General features: G+C 42.1%; 1 protein-coding gene across 1 annotated transcript in view; it reads right to left on the bottom strand.

The window, feature by feature from the left end:
* Positions 1-15,915, bottom strand: part of PLCB1 (phospholipase C beta 1) — an 865,647-nt gene that overhangs the window by 791,914 nt on the left and 57,818 nt on the right. Inside the window, exon 2 of the mRNA XM_069768815.1 lies at positions 7,338-7,415. Coding sequence (XP_069624916.1) covers positions 7,338-7,415 — 78 coding nt within the window. The remainder of the gene's footprint in view (positions 1-7,337; positions 7,416-15,915) is intronic.

Raw genomic sequence — 15,915 nt, forward strand, 5'->3', positions numbered from 1 at the left:
CAGCTCTCCATTTTGGTGGAAAAGGGGAAATGTACAGTTGTGGCCAAAAGTATTGACACCCCTGCAATTCTGTCTGATAATACGCAGTTTCTTCCTGAAAATGATTGCAAACACAATACTCTTGTCCACCCCCTTTTTTATGTTTGGTGTGGAATTATATCCAATTTGGCTTTAGGACAATTCTTTTTGTGTTTTTTCATTTAAGACAAATTAAATAATAAAGAATTTGTGTTTGCAATCATTTTCAGGAAAAAACTTTATCTGACAGAATTGCAGGGGTGTCAATACTTTTGGCCACAACGGTATATAAATATCAATGCAGATGACAGACACGAAAAAGAAAAATCTAATGTACAAGAAGCAGGGGCCCGCGTAACCATTGCACAATAGGTGCAGAGGTTGCTATTGCACCCAAGCCCTGGAGCATAGAGGGCCCAAAAAGGCCCTTAGGCCTATATAAAAAAAATTCTAAAAGACTTGCACAGGAAAGATATATTATCTTGGTACCGTGTTAGCCAGTGGATAGAAAAATATTTAGAATTGAGAGTCCTCAGTGGTTGATACCTTTTAATGGCCAACTGAAAAGATGGTAACAAATTGCAAGCTTTTGAGACTACTCAGGTCTCTTCATCAGGCACAGACTAATAGAAATTCGTAAGAATCACATATTTATGCACAACACAGCACAGAAAAATGCCATAGATAAGACAGGTACCGTGAAGCATAAATACCATTATGTGAGTGATAAACAGTTATATCCATAAATATTGGAACAGTTCATAGATAAGGAATGTGAATACATTATTTGCCTCTGCTTGGGGTCTAGTTCTATTTTATTATGAATCCACATGGTCTGAGTAACAAATTCCTTAGTTGATGTAAAAAGACATAAATCCATGCGACAGCGACACATTCATTCCTGCACTGAGAGTGTCAAAGGTCATCATCAGCTTATTTTCCCACTCTTCTGTCTCTTTGAGATTTGAAGTTACCTTTTAATACAAGTCATTTCATGTCCAGAATGCTATGATCAGGGAGACAAAAATGTATTGCCACAGGTAGATATTCTTTTTTGTCTTATTGTATGGCGATGAGAGTTCATCCTTGTTCTCAGTTTCTGCACTGTCTCACCCACATACAGACCCCCAGTTGTACATTTACTGTAGTACAAATAATTAGGTACACCACATTAGAAGTGACGCAGCTGAAAGTACCTGGTATCTTGTAGTCCTGATGTGAATTGGGGATCTTTATCTTGTCCGTGGTCATTATAAATGGACAGGTTTTGCATTTTTTCTGGTTGCAAGGAAAGGTACCTGCAGCTGTTGGAGAGGACATCGAGCTTCTGACAATGATGCGTCTTAGATTTGGGGGCTGCCTAAAACACAGTAGTGGGGGGTCTGGAAAAATGGATTGCAAGGGGGCATCTTTTGTAGCAAAGGTTGTAATTTCAGTGCAGCTCCCCTTAGCACCTCCAGATTTGGATTGTAGGTGGCTACTAGAGGTACCCGGTTATTTTCTTCTTTAGCTTTGTAATGTAGCAGGTGATTCCTTGATATTCTAGTTGCTGTTGTAATTTGGTTTTGAATTGTTCTTGGATGGTAGCCCTGATTCAAAAAGATCTTTCTGAGGCGACCTGTTATGTTTGCTAATGACAGGTGTTATGAAGGCAATCCAGAAACACAGTGTGCTTAGCGATCAGAGCGCACACAGTGATCTGACAAATACCCAAAAATACAAGAACGAGCTCTGAGACGTGGAAACTCTGTAGACTGCACACCTGATCCTATCCTAAACACAACTAAAAGCGGCTGTGGATTGCGCCTAACAACTACCTAGGCAACTCGGCACAGCCTAAGAAACTAGCTAGCCTGAAGATAGAAAAATAGGCCTGACTTGCCCCAGAGAAATTCCCCAAAGGAAAAGGCAGCCCCCCACATATAATGACTGTGAGTAAGATGAAAAGACAAAACGTAGGGATGAAATAGATTCAGCAAAGTGGGGCCCGATATTCTAGGACAGAGCGAGGACAGTAAAGCGAACTTTGCAGTCTACAAAAAACCCTAAAGCAAAACCACGCAAAGGGGGCAAAAAAAACCCACCGTGCCGAACTAACGGCACGGCGGTACACCCTTTGCGTCTCAGAGCTTCCAGCAAAACAAAAGACAAGCTGGACAGAAAAAAAGCAACAAAAAAACAAAAAGCACTTAGCTATACAGAGCCGCAGGTCACAGGAACAATCAGGAGAAGCTCAGATCCAACACTGAAACATTGACAAGGAGCAAGGATAGCAGCATCAGGCGGAGTTAAGTAATGAAGCAGTTAACGAGCTCACCAGAACACCTGAGGGAGGAAGCTCAGAAGCTGCAGTACCACTTGTGACCACAGGAGTGAATTCAGCCACAGAATTCACAACAGTACCCCCCCCTTGAGGAGGGGTCACCGAACCCTCACCAGAGCCCCCAGGCCGACCAGGATGAGCCACATGAAAGGCACGAACAAGATCGGAAGCATGAACATCAGAGGCAAAAACCCAGGAATTATCTTCCTGAGCATAACCCTTCCATTTAACCAGATACTGGAGTTTCCGTCTAGAAACACGAGAATCCAAAATCTTCTCCACAATATACTCCAATTCCCCCTCCACCAAAACCGGGGCAGGAGGCTCAACAGATGGAACCATAGGTGCCACGTATCTCCGCAACAACGACCTATGGAATACATTATGTATGGAAAAGGAGTCTGGGAGGGTCAAACGAAAAGACACAGGATTGAGAACCTCAGAAATCCTATACGGACCAATAAAACGAGGTTTAAATTTAGGAGAGGAAACCTTCATAGGAATATGACGAGAAGATAACCAAACCAGATCCCCAACACGAAGTCGGGGACCCACACGGCGTCTGCGATTAGCGAAAAGTTGAGCTTTCTCCTGGGACAAGATCAAATTGTCCACTACCTGAGTCCAGATCTGCTGCAACCTATCCACCACAGAATCCACACCAGGACAGTCCGAAGACTCAACCTGTCCTGAAGAGAAACGAGGATGGAACCCAGAATTGCAAAAAAATGGAGAAACCAAGGTAGCCGAGCTGGCCCGATTATTAAGGGCGAACTCAGTCAACGGCAAAATGGACACCCAATCATCCTGGTCTGCAGAAACAAAACATCTCAGATATGTTTCTAAGGTCTGATTGGTTCGTTCGGTCTGGCCATTAGTCTGAGGATGGAAAGCCGAGGAAAAGGATAGGTCAATGCCCATCCTACCACAAAAGGCTCGCCAAAACCTTGAAACAAACTGGGAACCTCTGTCAGAAACAATATTCTCAGGAATGCCATGCAACCGAACCACATGCTGAAAGAACAAAGGTACCAAATCAGAGGAGGAAGGCAATTTAGCCAAGGGCACCAGATGGACCATTTTAGAAAAGCGATCACAGACCACCCAAATGACTGACATCTTTTGAGAAACGGGAAGGTCAGAAATGAAATCCATCGAAATATGTGTCCAAGGCCTCTTTGGGACCGGCAAGGGCAAAAGCAACCCACTGGCACGAGAACAGCAGGGCTTAGCCCTAGCACAAATCCCACAGGACTGCACAAAAGTACGTACATCCCGTGACAGAGATGGCCACCAGAAGGATCTAGCCACTAACTCTCTGGTACCAAAGATTCCAGGATGACCAGCCAACACCGAACAATGAAGTTCAGAGATAAGTTTATTAGTCCACCTATCAGGGACGAACAGTTTCTCTGCTGGACAACGATCAGGTTTATTCGCCTGAAATTTTTGCAGCACCCGCCGCAAATCAGGGGAGATGGCAGACACAATGACTCCTTCCTTGAGGATACCCGCTGGCTCAGATAAACCCGGAGAGTCGGGCACAAAACTCCTAGACAGAGCATCCGCCTTCACATTTTTAGAGCCCGGAAGGTACGAAATCACAAAGTCGAAGCGGGCAAAAAATAACGACCAACGGGCCTGTCTAGGATTCAAGCGCTTGGCAGACTCGAGATAAGTCAAGTTCTTATGATCAGTCAATACCACCACGCGATGCTTAGCTCCTTCAAGCCAATGACGCCACTCCTCGAATGCCCACTTCATGGCCAGCAACTCTCGATTGCCCACATCATAATTACGCTCAGCGGGCGAAAACTTCCTGATGTGCAGGAGCCATGCACATGGTCAGCTGGGCCCAGTATTGAGGTTTATTCTTGGCCAAAGGTGTAGCATCAATTCCTCTCAATGGAATAGGACACCGCAAAGGCTCCAAGAAAAACCCACAACGTTTAGCATAATCCAAATCCATCAGATTCAGGGCAGCGCCCGAATCCACAAACGCCATGACAGAAAACGACGACAAAGAGCATATCAAGGTAATGGACAGAAGGAATTTGGACTGTACAGTACCAATGACGGCAGACCTAGCGGACCGCTTAGTGCGTTTAGGACAATCAGAAATAGCATGAGTGGAATCACCACAGTAGAAACACAGACCATTCAGACGTCTGTATTCCTGCCATTCAACTCTAGTCATAGTCCTATCGCACTGCATAGGCTCAGGTTTAACCTCAGGCAGTACCGCCAAATGGTGCACAGATTTACGCTCGCGCAAGCGTCGACCGATCTGAATGGCCAAAGACAAAGACTCATTCAAACCAGCAGGCATAGGAAATCCCACCATGACATCCTTAAGAGCCTCAGAGAGACCCTTTCTGAACAAAGCTGCCAGCGCAGATTCATTCCACTGAGTGAGTACTGACCATTTCCTAAATTTCTGACAATATACTTCTATATCATCCTGACCCTGGCACAAAGCCAGCAAATTTTTCTCAGCCTGATCCACTGAATTAGGCTCATCGTACAGCAATCCGAGCGCCAGGAAAAACGCATCGACACTACTCAATGCAGGGTCTCCTGGCGCAAGAGAAAATGCCCAGTCTTGAGGGTCGCCGCGCAAAAAAGAAATAATAATCAAAACCTGTTGAATAGGATTACCAGAAGAATGAGGTTTCAAGGCCAGAAATAGCTTACAATTATTTTTGAAACTTAGAAACTTAGTTCTATCTCCAAAAAACAAATCAGGAATAGGAATTCTTGGTTCTAACATAGATTTCTGATCAATAGTATCTTGAATTTTTTGTACATTTATAACGAGATTATCCATTGAAGAGCACAGACCCTGAATATCCATGTCCACACCTGTGTCCAGAATCACCCAAATGTCTAGGGGAAAAAAAAAAAGTGAACACAGAGCAGAAAAAAAAAAATGATGTCAGAACTTTTTCTTTCCCTCTATTGAGAATCATTAGTTAGGCTCCTTGTACTGTTATGTTTGCTAATGACAGGTGTTATGAAGGCAATCCAGAAACACAGTGTGCTTAGCGATCAGAGCGCACACAGTGATCTGACAAATACCCAAAAATACAAGAACGAGCTCTGAGACGTGGAAACTCTGTAGACTGCACACCTGATCCTATCCTAAACACAACTAAAAGCGGCTGTGGATTGCGCCTAACAACTACCTAGGCAACTCGGCACAGCCTAAGAAACTAGCTAGCCTGAAGATAGAAAAATAGGCCTGACTTGCCCCAGAGAAATTCCCCAAAGGAAAAGGCAGCCCCCCACATATAATGACTGTGAGTAAGATGAAAAGACAAAACGTAGGGATGAAATAGATTCAGCAAAGTGGGGCCCGATATTCTAGGACAGAGCGAGGACAGTAAAGCGAACTTTGCAGTCTACAAAAAACCCTAAAGCAAAACCACGCAAAGGGGGCAAAAAAAAAACCACCGTGCCGAACTAACGGCACGGCGGTACACCCTTTGCGTCTCAGAGCTTCCAGCAAAACAAAAGACAAGCTGGACAGAAAAAAAGCAACAAAAAAACAAAAAGCACTTAGCTATACAGAGCCGCAGGTCACAGGAACAATCAGGAGAAGCTCAGATCCAACACTGAAACATTGACAAGGAGCAAGGATAGCAACATCAGGCGGAGTTAAGTAATGAAGCAGTTAACGAGCTCACCAGAACACCTGAGGGAGGAAGCTCAGAAGCTGCAGTACCACTTGTGACCACAGGAGTGAATTCAGCCACAGAATTCACAACAGCGACCAAGGTGTTCATCCCTATCCATTGGGTTGGAACATATACAACTGTATCTGATGGCTTGGCTGTAGACAAAAGAGTTTTTTTATGTGTTTTAGATGGAAACTGTCCCATTTAAGGTATGTTGGAAGGTTGATTGGCTTCTGATACAGGGATGTCTCTATTTCATTGTTCTGCAGCTTAATGATGGTGTCCAAAAAGTTAATTTCAGTGCAGGAGTAGTTGAGTGTTCAGTTGATGGTAGGATGAAATTGATTAAACTGTTCATCTTTAGCTGTGGCGCAGACTCCATCCAGATAATTAAAATATCATCAATGTAGCAGAGTAGTAGGCCAGAGGCCTGATGGGACATGAGGACAAAAAAAATCAATCTTGGCCATGAAAAGATTTGCATACTGTGGGCCCATTTTACTTCCCATTGCTGTGCCAGTCTTCTATAGATATATCTCGTTGTCAAATTCAAAGTAATTGCAGGTGAAGATGAATTTTGTAAGTTTCACCACAGAATCAGCATCAGTCCCTGTGTTTTCCAGGAAGAATTTGCAGACATTTAATCCATCCTGGAGTGGGATATTAGAGTACAAATATTCCACATCGATGGTGGCTAGGATCGTTCCTTCTGGTAGAGGACCTATTGCTGATCGTTTATTCAATAGGTCAGTTGTGTCCTGAATGAAGCTGGGTGTATCATTTACCAGTGGTTTAAAAATACCCTCTACCCGTCCAGATAGCTGCTCAGTAAGGGTGCCCACACATGAGATAATTGGTCTTCCTGGGTTTCCAGATTTGTCAATTTTGGGAAGCATGTAGAATGTCCCTGTTCTTGGACTTTCTGTTATCAGGTCATCGGCTCTTATGGATTCATTGGGCAGACAAGTTACCAACTTGTTTAGTTCCTTGTAATACTCCTGTGTAGGATCAGACTCCAATTTTTTGTAGTAGAGTGTGTCCATAAGTTGTCTGCTTGCTTCTTTCATTTAGTCTGATGTGTTCATCATCATAAAAGACTTGCAGTAATTGGGGGGCTGGATGGAGCTTTAACATTGGGGCCCATGAGCTTCAAGTTATACCACTGACAAGAAGTCTAAATTTCCTATGTATTAAACTTACTGTAAATTGTTAGACGAGTTACACATATCACTTATATAAAACACTAGATGTTGGCTTGACAGCCAGGCGCACAGGAAATATTTGCAACATTCCCAAAATGTAATAATTGATTACGATACCTTGTTTTGATCCACCCAGTGCAGGAAAAATCCATTAGGATCCATTTTCAGGACAACAGGATACACAAGATTCGAATCCTAGAATTCATAAAAATAAATTGGGGTCATAAAGGCTGTAATAAGAAAATGAAAAATCAAATTTCTGTAATGTATCTCCAAAGAACAATAGGATTTTTAGTGCAATTTAAACACTGTATAAATGAAAATATTAAATCTCTCACTGATATAGACAAATGTTAAAAAATACGGCTTCGTCACTGAAAAGACAAAATAATAATCAATTAGTCTCCAATTAATGAAAAAGACAAAAACTGACGTTTTGGTGGCAGTGTGGGGAGTCACGCACTCACATCACTTCACTTATGCATCAATCTCTGCAGAACATGGATAACCGTGACAAAGGTCTGAGTGGCCGAAACGTCGGTCGTTGTCTGTTTCATTGGTTGGAGACCAAGCATCACTTGAGCAATCAGTCATTATTTCGTCTTTTCAGTGACAAAATTACTCTAGACAAAGGTCATTCTCCTGGGCACTAATGGGAAACGTTTCTCCTTGTGAAGAGTGAAAAGCCAAGCCTGGCATATCAAAGTGGGGAGACAAACGCCATGCATGCTGATCTGAGAAATTAAATATGCAAATTCTCTTGGGCAGTTGAGCAGGAAATTTCCTATCAAAAAATATTGATGACAAGATTTCAAAAGGTGGCACCACTCCTGTCTGTGGGTTGTGTGTAATATTGCAGATCAAGCCTTTTTATTTTAAAGTTTATATTAGAAATTTGTCATGTGATTCTAGTTCGGTAAATTAATAAACTGCACTAAAAATATAAAAGTCTAATGAATATACTGTGACAAAAGAACTTTGCAATATTTTTTAGCTCTTGGAGTTGACATCACTGGAACCCGGTCTAAAGCTGCACATACATGAGACAATTCTCAGCCATTTCAATGAGGCATAAAGTCTATTTTGCATGGATTTCTTTCCAAATGTTGTTAATATATAATTTGCGTGTATTGCTGCACAAACATTAGCCTGCATGCAAAGGAATGTGTCATTAAAATTACCTTCTGTTCCAATCAAATCTTTATGTTAATTGTATTTTGAAGAAAACTATTTTTTTAATTTTCCATCTCAATATATATATATATATATACAGTGCCTTGCGAAAGTATTCGTCCCCCTTGAACTTTTCAACCTTTTCCCACATATCATGCTTCAAACATAAAGATACCAAATGTAAATTTTTGTTGAAGAATCAACAAGTAGAACACAATTGTGAAGTTGAATGAAATTTATTGGTTATTTTAATTTTTTGTGGAAACTCAAAAACTGAAAAGTGGGGCGTGCAATATTATTCGTCCCCTTTAACTTAATACTTTGTTGTGCCACCTTTTGCTGTGATTACAGCTGCAAGTCGCTTGGGGTATGTCTCTATCAGTTTTGTACATCGAGAGACTGAAATTCTTGCCCATTCCTCCTTGGCAAACAGCTCGAGCTCAGTGAGGTTTGATGGAGATCGTTTGTGAACAGCAGTTTTCAGCTCTTTCCACAGATTCTCAATTGGATTGAGGTCTGGACTTTGACTTGGCCATTCTAACACCTGGATACGGTTATTTGTGAACCATTCCTTTGCAGATTTTGCTTTATGATTGGGATCATTGTCTTGTTGGAAGACAAATCTCCGTCCCAGTCTCAGGTCTTTTGCAGACTCCAACAGGTTTTCTTCAAGAATGGTCCTGTATTTGGCTCCATGCATCTTCCCATCAATTTTAACCATCTTCCCTGTCCCTGTTGAAGAAATACAGTCCCAAACCATGATGCTGCCACCACCATGTTGGACAGTGGGCATGGTGTGTTCAGGGTGATGAGCTGTGTTGCCTTTACGCCAAACATATAGTTTGGCATTGTTGCCTAAAAGTTTGATTTTGGTTTCATCTGACCAGACCACCTTCTTCCACATGTTTGGTGTGTCTCCCCGGTGGCTTGTTGCAAACTTTAAACGACACTTTTTATGGATATCTTTGAGAAATGGTTTTCTCTTCCATAAAGGCCAGATTTGTGCAGTGTACGACTGATTGTTGTCCTTTGGACAGACTGACCCACCTCAGCTGTACATCTCTGCAGTTCATCCAGAGTGATCATGGGCCTCTTGGCTGCATCTCTGATCAGTCTTCTCCTTGTATGAGATGAAAGTCTAGAGGGACGGCCAGGTCTTGGTAGATTTGCAGTGGTATGATACTCCTTCCATTTCAATATGATCGCTTGCACAGTGCTGCTTGGGATGTTTAAAGTTTTAGAAATAATTTTGTATCCAAATCCAGCTTTACACTTCTCCACAACAGTATCACGGACCTGCCTGTTGTGTTCCTTGGTCTTCATGATGCTCTCTGTGCTTCAAACAGAACCCAGAGACTATCACAGAGCAGGTTCATTTATACGGAGACTTGATTACACACAGGTGGATTAGATTTATCATCATTAGGCATTTAGGACAACATTGGATCATTCAGAGATCCACAATGAACTTCTGGAGTGAGTTTGCTGCAATGAAAGTAAATGGGCCGAATAATATTGCATGCCCCACTTTTAATTTTTTTTAAATTTCCACAAAAATGTAAAATAACCAATAAATTTCGCTCAACTTCACAATTGTGTTCCATTTGTTGATTCTTTACCCAAAATTTATGTTTGGTATCTTTATATTTGAAGCATGATATGTGGGAAAAGGTTGAAAAGTTCAAGGGAGCCGAATACTTTCGCAAGGCAATATATATATATATTTTTTTTAAATATACTGAGCTTTTCTCACAATGGAGTCCAAGTGAATTTGTAAAATAAATTAATTTATTTGGAATTATGCCCGATGTAGAGGACGGGTGGGTTATTTGTCTGTAAATGCCAAACTGAACAGGTGCATCGTGAGTCATGATTTAATGCTGTCCAAAGATGAGATCTCTCCGAATGATCTAGGTAAATGATGACGTCCCGTGTGGGGGCTGTAAAAAAATTTTTTGACCCCAAGTATTGTAAGTTTCTGAGTATGGACAGTTTATTCATGCCTGCTGATCTGAGCGGTTGGCAAGGAATGGGGGACTTCAGTAGATTCTTCAAATAGCCGGGCTCTAAACTGTTCATGGCTTTAAATGTAATATATTAATCAGAAATAAAATATTTACACTAGTCACTAAATTGTATACTAGATTCTTGTTTTCTTTCCTGTGCAGATGACTTTTCAGCAGGCTCATTATGATCACAGACAGGATTATAAATGATAGTTAACAGCTCTATGTACATTAGATAACACAAGACCTATTATTCTCAATAGATGCCCTTCTCTCACTGCCTTCATGATGTCCTGTGCCTATATTGGAGAATAATCTGACCATCGTTGCTTAAATCTGTGTGGCTGCTGGAAAGGTCTACTATTAACCCATGTGAGGGATGAATGATTTATATATACAGTATATACATATTTATATACATACACATATAATGACATGACAAAGAAAAAATAATATACAATATATATATGTATATATCCATGTAAAAAATAAAATTAATATCAAAATATAACAATAGAGTTATCATAAATTCTTATTTTAAGGTCTCCCTAGAAGTACAGTATTCAGAGAAATTATTAACTTTTAATATTGTCTCCTATGATTAACAGATCGAATATATATGTAAGAAAAATATATCAAAATACAATGCTCAAAAAAATAAAGGGAACACTTAAGAATATAACTCCAAGTAAATCAAACTTCTGTGAATTCAAACTGTCCACTTAGGAAGCAACACTGTTTGACAATCAATTTCACATGCTGTTGTGCAAATGGAATACACAACAGATGGAAATTATTGGCAATTATCAAGACACCCCATATAAAAGGAGTGGTTCTGCAGGTGGGGACCACAGACCACATCTCAGTACCAATGCTTTTTGGCTGATGTTTTGGTCACTTTTGAATGTTGGTTGTGCTTTCACGCTCGTGGTAGCATGAGGTAGACTCTACAACCCACACAAGTGGCTCAGGTTGTGCAGCTCATCCAGGATGGCACATCAATGCGAGCTGTGGCAAGGTTTGCTGTGTCTGTCACCGTAGTGTCCAGAGCCTGGAGGCACTACCAGGAGACAGGCCAGTACACCAAGAGACGTGGAGGGGGCCAGAGGAGGTCAACAACCCAGCAGCAGGACCGCTACTTCAGCTTTTGTGAAAGGAGAAACAGGAGGAGCACTGCTAGAGACCTGCAAAATGACCTCCAGCAGGCCACAAATGTGCACGTGTCTGCACAAACTGTTAGAAACCAACTCACAGCACGCCGATACAGATCTCTCGATCTCCCTGCTCTTCTGCCAGCCGCTATGGGGCCCCTGAGAGGGCGGGGGGCCCAATGCTAGCAGTGGCTTCCCGCCCGTCATTGCAAGGTCAGCTGTATCGGCATTTAGCCAATACAGCTGACCGTATTGATGAGAGGAGCGTTATGCTCCTTCTCTCATTATCCCCGGCAGCGTCTTACATCACCGATGCCAACACTGACAGTGGGCGTGATGACGTCACTACCCGGCACCCACAGACAGGAGATGAGCAGGAGCTTGGAACACCATGGCAACAAGGAGGAAGAGAGGTGAGTATTTATTTGTTTTTTCTTTAAGGGTCTGTCTTATACTACAGGGTCTGACTACGGTGGTGCTTCCTTATACTACAGGGTCTACCTATGTGGGTGCTGATTTATACTACAGGATCTGCCTATGTGGGTGCTAGCTTATACTACAGGGTCTGCCTATGGGGGTGCAGGTGGTGTAGGCCACTTCCCTCAGCAAAAGTTTCTGGCTCAGGTACAACACGGGGTGCTCTTGGTCCTCTGAGTCAACCTGGCGTCAGTCTGTACCAAGAACGGTCGACTGCTTTCAACACAGGGGCGTTGCACAGTGCTATTTTCAACCCCTGGAAGGCCCCCTCACAGCCATCAGTCCAGTTGACGATGTGGGGTAGCTTCTTCCTGGTGAGGTCCGTCAAAGGTTTGGCCAGGCTACTATAGTGCTTTACGAAGCGCCTATAGTACCCTGCCGTGCCCAGGAAGAACATCACCTGTTTCTTTGTTTGGCTATTATCCTAAGTCATGTAACAAGGCTCGTTAAAGGGTCGACATTGACTGTTAGGATTGCTACTTCCAATAGGTGGCACTAGAGTTCTAGTCCTCTTCCTCTCTGAAGAGGCAATTTGCATAATACTAACCTACAAAGCCATCCATAACTTGTCTCCTCCATATAGCTCTGAACTAATCTCCCGATATCTTCCCTCACATAATCTCTGGTCCTCCCAAGACCTCCTTCTCTCCTCCACACTTACTCGCTCCTCAACCAACCGCCTCCAAGACTTCTCCATGGAATCAATGGTGCTAGAAAAATAAATAATAATACTATATACAGGGGGCAGTGGGGACCTTCATACTATATACAGGGGGCCCTTCATACAATATATAGGGGGCAGGGGGACCTTCATGCTGTATATAGGGCGGGGGACCATCAAACTATATATAGGGGCAATGGGAACATCATATTTTATATAGGTGCTATGTAGCCATTTTTCTATATATAGGGAGCTCTGGGATCCTCAATGTACTCTCCCTGAGAGAAGTTATGTCGCTTAACCATGTTATGTAAATAAGAGCTTATAACCTGACGTTAAATTCATCCATTGGTTGTAGAAATTATTCTTTTGAAAGCTGAAACCCTCCGAAATGTGGTTTAGGTTAAGAAAATGGAACAAATGGATTATTGTTCCTCTCTATAGCCTCCTAGATATCGCTCTATAGGGGCTGTTTATGCACTGGGCTTAGATGAAATTTACTTCCAGTATCTTTGTATTGTGGGGGCTTTTTAGCAGACATTTTGCTGTTAATAATTTACTAAGTCTCTCAAATGAAACCTGTTAATATTGCTCATCTGAATAGTGGATTTTCCTATTGTGTGTCCATTTTACTGTTCTTTCTACAGAATCGGCCCTTTTTGCCTAGTTCTTGGTATCCCTCCTTTGTCTTCTAGGGGTTAATATTGTTACTACACATGTATGTGGCTTGATGTGGGGGTTATTTTCTATATTACTGAGGTGTGGCAGGGGCATGTCCTTATCTTGGGTCAGTGAATAATTTTGTTTGCAGTTTGCAATTTTAATTGATTTTAACTCTTTGCAGTGTTGTTGTATTACAATTCAATAAAGTTTATATATTTTTTGTAATAATTACTCTTTTGGTGATCCCTGTTGTATGCATGTTACCTTTCTTCTGCTTGTTTGTGCAACAGTGGTATACTGTAATTATATATACATGCTATTTTAAATGGCTATATGGTGATCGTATGGGGAGACATGCACTTTGGGGCTTGGGACCTTGATCTTTAAGGACCCCAGCAATGCCCCTGCCGTTCTGTCTGTTTACATGTCCATGTTTCTGGAGTTGTATGTATGTTTGTATGTAAGCTCAGTTATGATACCATATCTAAGCAGTAACCTTGGTTCTGGTACTGTATCAATGTAGTAAGCTAGATTCTGGTATGATATGTATTTGTTCTGTTTCCATATCTTGTAGTAGACATAGTTAGCTCGATTCTGGTACCATATTTCTGTAATAAGCTCCGTTCTGTTCCTATATCTCTGTAGTAAGTTCGGTTCTGCTCCCATATCTCAATAGTAAGCTCCGTTTTGCTCCCATAGCTCTGTAGTAAACTCAGTTCTGCTCCCATATCTCTGTAGTAAGCTCCAGTCAGTTTCCTTGTTTATGTAGCAATCTTGGTTATGGTCTTGTGTCTATGTAGTCCGCTTGCTTCTGTTGCAGTATCTATGTAGGCAGCAAGCTTGGTTCTGCTTCCATATATATGCAGCTAGCTCCGTTCTGTTCCCATATCTATGTACCAGCCTGTTTTTAAAGCCTGTTATCTCTGCTGCTTTAATGCAGCGGCCAGAGATAAGCAGGGTAAAAGCACCACAACTGGAGGGCCACTGACTTTGTGATTGTCCCCAGGCTGAAAAGTGCCAGTCAACCCCTGATCCATGTACAGTGGGTACAGAAAGTATTCAGACCCTTTTACATTTTTCACTCTTTGTTTCATTGCAGCCATTTGGTAAATTCAAAAAGTTCGTTTGTTTCTCATTAATGTACACTCTGCAACCCATCTTGATGGAAAAAGAAAACAGAAATGTAGAAGTTTTTCCAAATTTATTAAAAAAGAAAAAAAATATCATATGGTCATAAATATTCAGACCCTTTGCTCAGGCACTCATAATTAAATCAGATGCTGTCCATTTCCTTGCGATCCTCCTTGAAAAGGTTCTACTCCTTCATTGGAGTAGAGCTGTGTTTAATTAAACTAATAGGACTTAATTTGTGAGACCAAATAAGAATCATGAGGTCAAAGGAACTGACCAAGGAGCTCAGAGATAGAATTGTGGCAAGACACAAATCTGACCAAGGTTACAAAAGAATTTCTGCAGTATTCAAGGCTCCTAAGAGCACAGTGGCCTCCATAATCCTTAAATGGAAGAATCCCTAAATGAAAGAAGTTTGGGACAACCAGAAGTCTTCCTAGACCTAGCCGTCCAGCCAAACTGAGCAATCATGGGAGAAGAGTAGTGATGAGCGAATATACTCGTTGCTCGGGTTTTCCGAGTATTTGTAACTGCTAGGAAATTTAGTTTTCCTTGCCTCAGCTGCATGTTTATGGCTGATAGACAGCTTGAATACATGAAGGGATTCCCTAGCAACCAGGAAACCCCCACATGGAATCAGGCTGGCTAGCAGCAGCCATAAATCATGTAGCTGCCTCAACAAAAACTAAATCTCCGAGCAGTTAAAAATACTTGGAGACCTCCCGAGCAACGAGTACACTCGCTCATAACTAAAGAGCCTTGGTGAGAGAGGTAAAGAAGAACCCCAAGATCACGGTGGCTGAGCTCCAGAGATGCAGTAGGGAGATAGTTCCACAAAATAAAATATCACTGCAGCCCTCCACCAGTTGGGCCTTTATGGCAAAGTGGCCAGCCGGAAGCCTCTGCTCAGTACAAGACATATGAAAGACCGCATAGAGTTTGCTGAAACGCACATGAAGGACTCCCATACTATGAGAAATAAGATTCTCTGGTCTGATGAGATGAAGATAGATCTTTTTCATGATAATTCTAAGTGGTATGTTTGAGAAAACCAGACACTGCTCATCAACTGCTCAATACAATCCCAATAGTGAAACATGGTGGTGGCAGCATCATGCTATGGGGGTGTTTTTCAGCTGTAGGGATAGGACAACTGGTTGCCATTGAAGGAAATATGAACGCGGCCAAGAACAGAGATATCCTGGATGAAAACCTCTTCCAGAGTGCTTTGGACCTCAGACTTGGCCGAAGGTTCACCTTAGATAAAAATCTAAGGGGGGTTAGATCGGGAGACCTTGGTGGCCATTCAACTGGCCAACGATGACCAATCCACTTTCCAGGAAACTGGTCATGTAGAAATGCTCAGACCTGACACCCAAGATGGTGCACCACCACATTATGGGTGTCAGGTCTGAGCATTCCTACATGAACAG

This window comes from Ranitomeya imitator, chromosome 5, assembly GCF_032444005.1.
Source record: "Ranitomeya imitator isolate aRanImi1 chromosome 5, aRanImi1.pri, whole genome shotgun sequence".
In the NCBI taxonomy this organism is placed as follows: domain Eukaryota; kingdom Metazoa; phylum Chordata; class Amphibia; order Anura; family Dendrobatidae; genus Ranitomeya; species Ranitomeya imitator.